The sequence below is a fragment of the Colias croceus genome, chromosome 9 (genome assembly GCF_905220415.1).
Source record: "Colias croceus chromosome 9, ilColCroc2.1".
Classification (NCBI taxonomy): Eukaryota; Metazoa; Arthropoda; class Insecta; order Lepidoptera; family Pieridae; genus Colias; species Colias croceus.
The window spans coordinates 10,677,335-10,690,817 of record NC_059545.1 but is presented as its reverse complement, the minus strand read 5'-3'; the positions used below and the strand labels follow the sequence as shown (position 1 = coordinate 10,690,817).

The window sequence follows — 13,483 nt, the reverse complement described above, 5'->3', positions numbered from 1 at the left end:
TAATATTTTTGACAGACAGTTATTTATTTGAAATTTCTCGTTGTGTTTGTTAATTTGTGTTTTTTTATTTTTCAGGTTTTCAATGATGGGTAAGTAATTTTATTACTGTTTCTCTCTTTAATAAACCACAATAATCATGAATTAAGAAAAACATATAGCGTCATGCTTAAATAAAGGTTCAGACATTTATAAATTTTATGGTAAATTTTACAACTTTTAACAAACCTTTCAGAGAAAAGCTTCGACTTTGTTGCATTACTGCAGAATCATGAGAATCATGAGAAACAACACAAATGTAAACCTGTACAATTTTCCAGCGTTGCAAATGGGGTATGTTTAAACTATTTTAAGTTAATATGAGAGACAAAGAACTGATAATCTAAGTCTATTTGATTTTTTTATTAATTTCAGGTTAAAAGACGGCTTGATTCAAATATAAAACGGAGAAGAAGTAGTCGTCTAACTGTTTTTGATAAAATCCGAAATATACAACAATTAGAAAAAATAGACAGCCCCTTGCCAAAGTCAGACAAACAACAAAAAATAGAGCACAGAAGAATGCAATTAGAGAAATGGAAGGAAGACAAAGAAAAGAAAAAGAAGGAGGCGGCCACACAAAAGAAAAAGCCCTTTATAGTTGGAGTTGCTCATGCACCACCTAGGTTTGTCCCGCCTCCACCACCCCCTAAAGTGATGCCAAGTACATCAGGAAGGGTGACCAGATCACAGTCCAGAAACAAGGCCAGTCAGCAAGGCTCTGCTACAAGACATACTGTACCAAACCAAAGTAAAACATCATTTGCACCACTTGATGCAACATTCCGTCCTCCTCAATTAAAACATTTGGAAACAGTCCCTACTCTTACTTTACCAAAAAGAAAAGGCAAAGCAGCCAGTATGGTAAAGTTTGAGCCACATGCACCTAATAGAGATGTGAAATCAAGCACTAAACCCAATTTAAAAGCAAAATTCAATAGCAACATGAAGAAAACCACACAATATAGCACTTCTACCTCTGGAAGTAGCATGGAAAGTGAGGAAAATGGGCCAGTTAAGAAACCCATCAGAAAATCTAAAGAGCCCATTATCAATAATAAAACACAGAAGTCTAATAAACTAATCAAAAAACTATTACACAACAGCACAAATTCTACAGAAACTGATTCATCTCCTGTAGAAGTTAAAGTTAAGACACCTAGGAAGTCAAAGGAAGCAAATAAAACACCAGACAAGAAAAATTTGAAGAAATCTGTTATAAGCATAAATAGTTCCAGTTCGGAAACAAGTATGGAATCTCCAGCGGCAAATAAGAGGACTCCAAGATCATCACTAGGTAAAAAATACCAACCAAGTAAAATGATACAGGGCTCAAATTCAGACAGCAGTATGGGATCTCCCATTGAAAATAAAATGAAAACAGCCCGAAAGTCTAATCAAGCGTCCCCGGTAAAGCGAACACCTCTCAAACCAATACCAAAGAGTGAATCAAGTTCCGAAGAAAGGTTAAGATCTCCCAAGTCTCCTGTAGAGGTCATGATGACCCCAGAGCAGATTGTAGCAGAGGCAAAGAGAATTAGTCCCTGTGTCACCCTGTCGAGAGGAAAGGACAATGCTCGTAGGGAAATGAAACAGAAGATTGCTGAAGGTGTTATTTTATAGTCATATCATCCTATCCAAGTAATATTATAAATGCGAAAGTTTGTGAGGATGTGTGTGTGTTTGTTACTCTTTCACGAAAATACTACTGAAGCGATTACAATGAAATTTGGTACACATATAAAGGGTAACTTGGATTAACCCATAGGTTTTATCCCGGATGCGGGTTTTCCTTTGAAAACGCGGGCGAAGCCGCGGGCGGAAATCTAGTAATATTATATTCATATCCATACTCATGTTTTAATAATATAACATGAAGAAACGTTGATTACATAGGGTCAAATCTATAGAAATTAAATCATTTTCCCTTCGGTAAATAGCTCTCCTAATAAATAAGGTAGCAGTTCTCAAACTCAATAGGTAGAATATTTTGAAAATGAATAAGACTATTATTTAGTTGAAGTTGTTTGTTTTATGAAAAAAAATCTAATTAATTGTTCTTTGGATATAAACAATCTTGTAATATTCAGTAATTATTTAATTAAGATATTGATTATCTTATATATAAAATTCTCGTGTCACAATGTTAGTCTGCATACTCCTCCGAAACGGCTGGACCGATTCTCATGAAATATTCTGTGCATATCGGGTAAGTCTGAGAATCGGCCAACATCTATTTTTCATATGTACCACAGGCGAAGCCGGGTGGACCGCTAGTATTATATACTATTATTTTTAAATTCATATTATCTTTTTATTTCAGGTCTCCTAGATGAAGATCTCAATGATATGGAAAGCATAGATCATTTCAAAAAGCAGTTGAATTCTGAGATCAAAAGGCTATCAGAATTGTGTGATACCTGGGATAAGATTTCAGAACAAAATATTAATTTGCCAGAAGTTGTTCAGGTTTGTTATTTCTATTATTTTTATTTTTTAGTTATAAGAATTTTAACTGACTGCAAATTATTTAGAATATGTATAAGAATTGTATATAGTACAATTTTACAGCTTTTTGTAAATGAGTTAAAATATACAGAATTCAACAGATGAAAGCAATGTGTTGCATTGATGCATTTTATTTATATTTCTCACAAACCTGTGTGGTTAAGCTTGCTCGTACTTCAAGGAATATTATAAAAAAAGTTTCATCAAAATCAGTCTATCCGTTCACGCGTGGTGCCGTGACCAATAAAGAGATTACATATTGTAGCCATAAAAATTTAATCCATATATCTTTCTAGGAAGCGATTCTAGGAGCGGTGGGTCAAGCACGCCTGCTGATGACGCAGAAACTCCAGCAGTTTGCCGGTCTGGTCGCAAGGTGCGAGACACCAGACCCTTCGCAGCCGCTTGTCACAGCTGTTGATTTGCACGGTTTCTGGGATATGGTATTTATGCAGGTATGATTATAGTGATAGCGGAAGAATACCAAAAAACAATACGCGCGGCTCCATCATTAAAGTGCCTCGACGGGACACAATGGGGTTTCAGTCAGTAAGAATTCAATATAATCCATGGCTTCCCTGGGGGTCATGGATATCAAGATTACCCCACTTTAAAAAAGTGAAAGATCCACTTAAAAAAACTGAATACAGTGAATACTAGATCAGAAATAAGTATGATTTAATTAGAGATTTCAAAAATAATAATTTACAATACCATTGTGTGCATCAAATTTGTGTAGATGAACATGAATTTATCCAGCAAAAAATTGATTCAATAGTTTTTTTTCAAAATCGTTAATTATACAATACTATAATTTAAAAGAAATTATTTAGTCAGAATTAGCCATTATAAAAATTGGTTCATAATTTTGGAATGCGTCACACGCGTCTTTTCGCCATAGTGCGGTGAAAATTTGCGTAACCCACCTAACTACTGTATTTTTCCTTTCAAAAGAAATGTATCGGTATTCTATTGTAAATTTTTGCAGCAACAACAAAACAATATTTTTATTTTAGAATATTTTCTTCACTGTAATGTTATATTTCAGGTAGTTAACGTAGACATGCGTTTCAAGAAGCTAGACAAGATGAAGGCTCGCAGCTGGACCGTGGAGGAGCAGCCTGTGGTACAGAGGAGGAAGGTGGTCAGCAAGCCGAAGACCACCAAACCGGCGGCTACAAGCAGGATCAGGGATATGATTGCTGGTAAGATGTTTACACATATCTTATTGAAATACAAACAAAACAAAAATACTTTATTGTGAACTAGCTTACCGCCCGCGGCTTCGCCCGCTTTGTCTAAAACTTAATAAATTATATACTAAAACCTTCCTCTTGAATCACTCTATCTATTAAAAAAAAACCGCATCAAAATCCGTTGCGTAGTTTTAAAGATTTAAGCATACAAAGGGACATAACATAAAGAAATCATTTCACATATTATTTTATATAACTAATCAGACAGCATTCTTCTGTTTTCACGAAAACTGACTAACGTGTGAATGGAGTCGTTTTTTCTGATATTTTTAAATTTAGTTGTAATTCGATTTGTTTTCTCCTTCAATGCTTAAAACATTGCAATAAAAAAAATATTTTGGCTATGTAGAATATAAAGGAACTGTTATAAATAAAACAATACTACTTATATTACAATTACTACACTATATTATATATATAATAAACAACTTTCTCACGAACCACGACAATTTTCAGCCGCACGTAAAGCGAAAAAAGAACAAGAGCCGAAAGCAGAAGAAACACAGCAAGCAGACGACAGCAAGACGTTCGAAGCTGGCTTCTTCAGCGTGCGGTCGCCGGTTCGATGCCCGCCGATAAGCACGCCTAATAAACCTACTTTGTTGAAAGCAGTGTTGTCGAGTGAGGCAAAGAAAGCGTCCGCTTCTAAGGTATTTGAGTGTTTATATAGTGTTTTTTAAAGATGGAGTCTAGATTGAAAGCGCAGATACAAGTAAATTACCACACATCGTAAACAAATCTCATTGTGTCATAATTATCAATCAAGTTATATTTTTTGTGAATTTAATTGTAAAGAATAACGTAAGTAAAGTTTAGGGTGCTTTTCCACCAATAATGTGCGGGGATGTTTTTGTAAAGAACCAATCATATCGCTTCATTTATGACGTTTGAAGCGTTTAGCGTTTGAAGCGATACTATTGGTTATTCTCATAAACACGCTCGCTTGTGTGCGTGAGCCATTTCAAACGTTTGTATAAAGTTTCCCTACTGGTTGTATCTGTATATTGTGGTGCTACGCTCGTAATAGCTTACTTGTATTGAAATTCTACTCATTTTAGTGTAAAGGAATACTGCACGCCATTTATTTGTTAAATTTAGGCAACTTTTGTCAGTTTTCAATGTTTGAAATGTTAAATGTTGCATTGAGAAATAACATCAATATAAAAGTTAACTGTGTACTATATAAAAGTTAACTGCTCTTTGTTTGTTTGTCTTTCTTACAAATAATAATAGACAATTTCCCAGAATTCCGCATCGTTCGCAATGCTGCGCGCCTCTATGTTCGGCAAGAATGTGGAACAAGAACCTACTTCTGATAATGTAAGTAATCAATATACAGTGTGTCCCACTATTGGTATACTAAGTGCGAAGGGACTTGTAGTTTTGCATGCACTGATCACGTAAAAAATACTTAAACAACAAAATTACGTCAAAAATTTTTTGCTACATTTTTCCTGAAAAATCCATGTTTTCTTCTCTAGCTTTTGCGCAGCCGGCATATACCGCTTCTATAATGTGAGCATTTTGTCTATGAAAACATAATCTTAAACGATAGCTCACGTGCTGATGGCAAAGTTGAGCGGGTTGCTTGTTAGGGGTGTACACAAAGAGTTTTAAGGATTCATCTATTTGAAAAAAAATGCGTTTGGAATGAATGAAGTTGAATTTTATAAGTATTTTTTACGTACCTACTCGGCGTATGTAAAACAATAACCTCCTTTGAGCTTAGTATACCAACAGTGGGACACCCTGTATATATTACTATAGCTTGACCACAGTGGCTATAGGGCGGTGTAGGTATGTGCGGTGAGGCGGGACCGGGTAAGAAAGAGCACGACTGAGAAGTTAGAAAGAAACGAAACGATCGGTACTCTCCCCCGCCTCGCCGCACAAATACTTATACAGCCCTACAGCCACTGTGGTCAAGCTTTAGTAACTTTGTAAGAATTAATTGTTGTAATATTGATTCCAATTTGTTTTTTTTTTATATATAATCTCCTGTATTTATGAGATAAATAACTCAATTTTTTCGCTTCCTACCTTCATAAAAGAACTTAATTTTATTTCATTTCATTATTACACATTAACATTTTACATTTACATTTAAATTCTCGATTATTATTTACTAAGAGCTGTATGAGTAAGATTTTTTGCAGTTTTCTATAAGATAATGTATTACTGTCCCTGTTTACTTTTCTGTTCCATTAGAAAAGTTATTGAATAACTTTTTTCTTCCAGGAGAACCTACTACAATTCACACCAGTAAATCTACATGCGACACCCGGCCGCAGCATTCTAAAATCGGGCACCGCACAATCGAAAAAATCGATAAAATGCGTTCTCTTCGACAGTTCCGATACGGACATTCTAGATAATTCCATAGACAAGGATATGAGTGGAATACAGCAGTTGGAAGATACGGAATTGTGTATGGATCTCGAAAAGGAGAACAGAAAGAAGTTGGTCAGGCAAGATGCGGTAGAACAGAGTCCCATCATGACCAGGAATAGACGGAAGAGTCTGCAAACGCCGAATAAAGAAGATATTGTGGTAAAGAAGATTCTAGAAGAGAGTGACTTGAATACGTCGACACGTCCGCGGCGGGCTACAAGGAAGAAGTCACTCGTTGATGTTGCATAGTGTACTAGTGTATTTGGAAGTTCTGTGAAAATAGTGATAGTGAAATGGTTCAAATTTTATTGTGTTGTAGCATATTTTGAGCTGAGGTTGCAGGAAATGATAGTCTTTTTAGATTAGATTGAATAAGATTGTATGGAAGTATACTTGAGGTTTGTGTACCAGTGCTTTTTTATATTTATCTTCAATAGGGTAGTATCAGTTTTAAATTTTTATGTACATTACAGAATATGTCATGTTATGTTTTTTATAAATTAAGTAACTGACTGACTGACTGAAGTTTTGGTAATAAGTAGTTTATCATTGTGACCAGTTTAGAAATATCTGAAATTGCCATATTACTAAATTACTAGTGAATAAGATAATAATTAAGTTTGATAAACAGATTTGTTTCAATGTAACAAAGCTTAAAAACAGGAATTTACGGTAAATATATTGACGCGTAGGTTGAAATCGGCGGGACCATTATATTAGTTATGTATTTTTAACTGACACTTCCAAAAAAACTATGTTCTTAATTTTTTGCCATTTTGTGCAGAGTACTTTCTGTACATTTTTTGTTAAAATTTTACCCTTGACCTTAATAATTGGATATGACATTGTTTATGATTTTGATTTAATTTAATAACATTTGACATAATTAATATTATTAATGGATCTATTAATACTGTTTTAAAATAGTTGTAACAGTGGGAATGTGTTTTAAATATTTAATTTTTGTTTATATCTTGAATGTCTAGTTCAGAATCATGTATCTTTTATTATGTTAATTTTATTCTAATAAGTTTGGGGTAAATTTTAGACACGCAATATATTTAAATTTATATTATAATATTATAAACTTATGCTTTGATATAAAAAAAAATCTTTCCTATCAGTACCTTTCCTACTGTTTTTTTTGTAACATTAATTTGTAAAAACCGATTCCTTTCTTAAAATTATCAATTATTTGTGTGATATTATAACTCATTAGAGCATTAGATTTATAATATTATAATTTAAATAAAAACACACAAACTATTCAAGGTTTTATATAGGTACTAATTAATTACAAAAAGTATACATATTATGTAACTATCCTAATGACTGTAAAGAAATTGGAGCCCCAGCAATAAACATTATTAAGATTATGAAAATTGAAAAATATAATATTTCCCCATACATAATATGGGATGAAACATTTATAAAGAAATATCAACAAAGTGGTTTTTGTTCGGTAGATAGTTTCGTATTGTAATAATTATGACATTGATATATTTAAAGTTTAGAAGTAATTGTGGAATGTTGCTGTGTGATGGTTTGTGCCTTGTTTATTGTAATGTATAATTTTATATAAATAAAGATTTAAGACTTAAGTATTGTTTTATTTGAAATAGTTACTAATGGTAGTGGACACTCCGGCTTGAAGCACTCGGGGATCTGATATCGTGAACGATTTTATCAGTCCTGGGGCCGTAGACAAAGTAACAACACAGTTGACAGATATATACTACGTACATGAAACTAAGCCCCTGCGATGAAATTATGACGTATAGCTATAGGGCTGTTACCTATTTGATATTTAACCGACTTCAAAAATGGAGGAGGTTATCAATTCGGCCTGTATATTTCTGTTTGCTTTTTTTCACAGTTGACTTTGTGGTAATTTTGAGATTAAAACCCGTTAAAATTAAAAAATGGTGTAGCCTAAATATGAATTTACAAGAAGAAACAATCTCAATAAAATATATACCTTGTAAAAGTAAATAGGTACGTTTTTTTCAGTGCTATATTTCGAAATCTTGTCTTTTTTGGACGCCGAAGGCTATTTTAATGTAGGTACCTACCTAAATTATTTATAATGCTTGATATTTGTATGATACATATAAGTATTCAATAATTATTTTAAACCAGAATTAATAATACTTGTATGTAGGTATACCTACTAAATTATTTTTAAAACGATAAATTAAATTAAATTAAAAAACACAAAATATGCAAAAATAAATTAAAATTATTATTATACGAACATAGAACCTCCTTTTATATAACCTTTTTGTTTTAGGATGAAAAAGAAAATAGTTTGACAGGCTTAGTGCTTGACAAAGTGGTAAAGTCACGTATCGATAAAAATACAATAATTATTATAATATCTATCTTTTTCTTCCCTAATATTTACGTAATTATGCACATAAATTTAAACAAGATTTTTTAAGGTTTCCATTTTTTAGATTTTCGTGCTCTTCTAGATTGCGTAAAAAATAGATGCGGTCTTTAAACAGACTGGACTCCTAATAGGTACTATTTGTAGCTATCATTTTGGTAGAAAATATGTCAACATAATTTAAAACTCATACTGCCATATCTATAGAAATTAAAAAATAGTCTCTTTTTAACTTGTAGTCAGATACGATACAGATATATATTTATTGAAAGGGCTACAAACTGAAACAATCGATATTTATTTAATGTGAAATGACATCACTTTAAACTTTTTTCCATACTATATTCAAAATCTGTGGATGTGTCACCCGCTACTATCGATCCCCTTCAATACCCTCGAAAACACGCTTTATGGGGGGGGGAGCCATTTCGAACATTTTGTATGAAGTTTCCTTACTGTATGTATCTGTATATTGTGGTAACAATTAAAAAACGATAACGAAGTTAGAAAAGGCAAAAATGTATGGGATTGACATACGCCGCGTTAGATCACGTGGTCTATCTAATTCTTGGTCAATCCCATACATTTTTCCTTGTAGAGTATAGACTTGGTATAGACCATTTGAATCAACCACTGAAAATGTCAGTCGAAATTTTGATGTTATCTGTGCTATAAAATACGGGAATAGCGCCAATTTGTATGATAGTAGATAAGACGTCCTGGCGCGAACCATTGCCCTATTTAGCACACTGCCAAATTGCTCGGTATTGGACAACGGAGGAACAAGGAGATATAAAGTTTTAAATATGCATTATTAACATTTACATTTTACAATCATGTCTATGACATAGGTAACATAATTCCACACTGAGTTGAATTTTTACTTTTTTTATTTAGGTACTCAGTTTGTGTAAGGACTATAAGGTGCGCGAGGAACGAAGGTATTCCTCTTAATTCCTTCTTATTCTTTCGAGGGATGGTGAAATGTTAAAACATTACAATTTAAAACATTACAATAGGATTATGTTTTATGTGTGTATAAATAAATATTATTAAAGTGCATTAAAATCGAATTCATGCGCTTTAGGTGTTTGTTAAAAAAATATAAATGAACATTCCAGGAGTGTTAGACAATTAGGATAAAAATAATGTGTCTAAATTTTAGACATATACGAAAGAAGAATATTTCTCTCATCCGTGTACATTGGTCAAATGCCAGAGTAAGGATTAACAGTGGTTTTACAGATATTATGTCAACCATTTGCATTAGGTTCCATAGGTACCACAGAATCCATACCAAGAGGCAAGAGGCTTACGTCGAATTAATTGTTTTTGTTAATTATTTCTGAGTTAAAAATAATATCTATGCGATGCGTAAAATAATATAATATGGACACAGACTAATAATAATATACTATATGGATAAGAAAACAAAACTGCATAATGAGTGTATAATTTTGAGCGAATTTATTTTGTAGAAGAGTATTCACAAGAACAATTATTAAGGTTGCTATAATAACAATAATTACAATGCTTTGAGGAATTACTGAAGATAACAAGAGGTCAGATTACGTAAACCTATGCAAATTTAAGTTGAAACGGAGCCGAGAACGTACGTATTCAGTGGGATGTGGTAATTTGAACCGCTATTTGGCAAACCTAAATGACTAGCGCGCGAAGAGGATTCCTACAAATAAGGCGGAAATGTTACTGAGACTGAGAGGATGTGTGAATCTAATACCTATATGATTCAGGAAAAAGTTTTTTATGAATTTTGTTGTTAATGACATACTTATTAAATAATACAAAATAGGTTCTCTTTTTAACCAATTTCCAAAAAAAAGTTAAATATCGTCTGTTAGCGTTAAGAAAAAAAATGTGTGGGTGTACTAGTGTACACACCTAAGAAGTGAAACTTCTTTATGATCTTATTTTTCAAAAAATAATTTACTATAAGCAACCTTACAGAAATACGTCAAATCACGCGTGGTAGGGATAAGAAAAAGATGGCGCGTAACGGAAAAATGTCTCGCGTAACGAAAAAATTTTACATTAAATTTTTTTCCAACCCCGATAAAGAAGTGTCACTTCAAAAACACTAATATACTATTTACAAAATCAAATTCAGTTCTGGAATAAAATACTTATTCCCCGCAGACACAATATGCAACAGTGATATTTTTCACATTATAATCTGCCCCCGAGCTATAGTAGTAATGCCTGTGTCAGAGCATTTACGATATTTGTAAAATATTGAAGTGAAACTTCTTTAAACGCGTTGAGAGAAATTTAAATGTCGCATGATGGCTATTGTATCACAGAATGCAATAAGGTGACGATTTTGGTATCCATGAATCTGACTTCTGACACGTGTGTGAATTTTTTCTTTGAATTCAAAATTTTGTGGTATATCACGATTACACGAATTTAATTGTTTCTTTCTTTATTTGGAAAAAGCGGTGTTTTTATCATATTTATTCCGCAGAAACGGCTGATCGTATCTGTATGAAATTTTATATAGGTATAGTGCCACAAACTTATCTGACCCGGTGACAGTGTCACTGATGTCGCTTTCTTTTTATTTAAACAAAATATTCCGTGAAAAGTCTGTGAAAATGTGACATTTCAAAATGGCGGCACGTAGTTCCAGTTTTTGTCACCGGGTCAGATAAGTTTGTGGCACTATAGATAATTGGTTGCTAAACCAATTCATAAAAGGTAACACCACAGTAACCAAAGACACTAACATATTGGAATAAGCTGACAGAAATTTAATATATTTAGAGCATTACCTTTTTAGTGGAAAATTGTTAACTGGCAATACATAAACTATAAAGTAGGTATAGGTAGTTCATAGTACAGTCTTGGCGCGCTGTCAAATGGAAGCGTAAAGCCAAGCGTAAAGCGCGCCGGTAAAGTAGTGATATATTCGCGGATAATCCACTAGAAATGTAAACAATAACAATGTTTTCGAAGGGGAGATTTGCTGTGGCCAGGCTTTGGGATTGCTTAAATCTGTTATAAAAAGTAAACGTACCTACTTATTTGAAAGTTAGAAACGTGGTTTAGAAATTCTTTAATTTCGATCTAGCCTTCTCTAGAAGGCTATTTAGTATTCTCTATACAGCTATTCAGCAGACTAAGTAAAATGTACGAAAAGGATTAAAATTCCTTTATCTATATTCAATTAATGTAGGTATAACGATGTCTACTTCAAGCGTGTAGGTATTAAAATAAAACACCTCCACAATTATACAGGGTGTCCCACTGTTGGTATACTTAGCTCAAAGGGGGTTATAGTTTTGCATACGCTAAGTACGTAAAAAATACTTATAAAATTCCAGACCCATTTTTTTTTTCAAATAGATGAATTCTTAAAATTCTATGTGTACACCCATAACAAGCAACCCGCCCAGCTTTGCTACCAGCTCGTGACCAATCGTTTAAGATTATGTTTTCATAGACAAAATGCTCACATTAGCTAAGCGGTATATTATGCCGGCTGCGCGAAGTTAGCCCTTAAATTGTCACCCCTAGATAACTTGAGTTTATAATGTCCAAATTTGGAGGACGTATTGGAATTAGGATAGAAAAGAGGAAAATGAAAAAAAAATTAAAAATTTTAATTTTTTCTATTGTTTTCACTATGTCACATAAAACGGACATTGCCAATTATATGTACATGTTCGAACCGTCACATATAACGGACATTGTACATTATTCCTGCAACCGTGGTACATGACTACAATGCACATTTTCAACTCTGTAATTCAAAATTATTATCAAATTATAATTATGGAGGATCTAGAATAAGCTTTTCAAACGTCTGTCTTAAAATGTTGGTTAAAACTTTAACGATATCGTTAAAAATAATGGATTTTAAAAAACGACAGTACTAAAAATCACAGCCTAAGAATATGCTAAGAATTGGAATAGAAATAGTATTACATAGCCTGAGAACTTATCTAATACACCAAGAAAGTCCTCTTCCCATTCACTAAATTGTACAGTTTGAAATGTGTTTGCTTCATCGTATGCAAAGAAGTCGTATACCATGCCTGAAGTACCAAAACGAACAGGAAATTTAAATCGCTTTTTTTGGATTCTTTGGCATATATTATATCCATTGTCTGCCTGTTTTTTTAATTTGTAAGGTATTATATTATTTAAATTTTCAAACATTGGGTGGTATTTCTGGTAAGTAACATGATGCTATGGCTGAAGAACTACTGAGAAGTAGGGAAGATTCATCTCACACCTCATGTAATGGCTGTAATTCTGCAGCAATAATATTTTGTTGATGGTAAAAATTCTGACTTTTTGAATCTTCATGGTGTCTCAAATCAATATGTCGTATAATTCCGAAGGTATGGTGCTGGGGGTAAATGATTGACACTGTTATCATAGTGAAATCACTCCTGTAGGTCTACATTTCCTTCGAAATCGACATCTCAACTCAACGCCAGACTCTTCAGCTTCCGCCAGAGGTAGTGAGGTAATTTTTTATTGATTGCCAAGTCATGCTCCTGTAAAATATAATAAAAATAGAGAAAAATATATCAAAATTATTCCGTTGAAAATGGAGGGCCTTATTGGCAACGTCCGTTACATAGGACAAGTGAAGAATACCCTAGTATATACTCCAAGTTGTCAACGTCCGTTTTATGGGACATCGTATATAAACGAATATTTGTATACCAAATATTTTAAAATATGTCAAAATTATGTCAAAATACTATACTTACAATCGTATTCTAACTAATAATATAACATTATAAGCAAAATAGCCAAAATACTTACAGATATTATCAATTTTATCAAAAGAGTCAAGAGATCCGTTTTTTGCAATTTTCAAATGGTCACCATTCGCGACTGTACATGGCTTTGGTAAAAAAACATGCAT

At 33.0% G+C, this 13,483-nt stretch overlaps 1 protein-coding gene across 2 annotated transcripts; it reads left to right on the top strand.

Moving 5' to 3' along the window:
- Nucleotides 1-70: 70 nt before the first annotated feature.
- Nucleotides 71-7,792, top strand: LOC123694514 (disks large-associated protein 5-like). 2 transcript variants are annotated; one of them, XM_045639969.1, is made up of 9 exons: nucleotides 71-89; nucleotides 233-330; nucleotides 412-1,333; nucleotides 2,360-2,505; nucleotides 2,841-2,999; nucleotides 3,593-3,749; nucleotides 4,257-4,450; nucleotides 5,046-5,120; nucleotides 6,039-7,792. In XM_045639969.1, the coding sequence occupies exons 1-9, from the start codon at nucleotides 83-85 to the stop codon at nucleotides 6,438-6,440; spliced, it is 2,160 nt and encodes a 719-aa protein (XP_045495925.1). In that variant the 5' UTR covers nucleotides 71-82; the 3' UTR covers nucleotides 6,441-7,792. The 2 variants fall into 2 exon arrangements, with proteins under 2 accessions (XP_045495925.1, XP_045495924.1); XM_045639968.1 differs by having other exon boundaries at nucleotides 412-1,645.
- Nucleotides 7,793-13,483: the final 5,691 nt, after the last annotated feature.

Excerpts from the sequence above, each read along its gene's own strand:
- LOC123694514 (XM_045639968.1), top strand. Across the intron at positions 331-411 it reads TTTCCAGCGTTGCAAATGGG|GTTAAAAGACGGCTTGATTC; the intron begins GTATGTTTAAAC and ends TATTAATTTCAG. Across the intron at positions 4,451-5,045 it reads AGAAAGCGTCCGCTTCTAAG|AATTCCGCATCGTTCGCAAT; the intron begins GTATTTGAGTGT and ends ACAATTTCCCAG.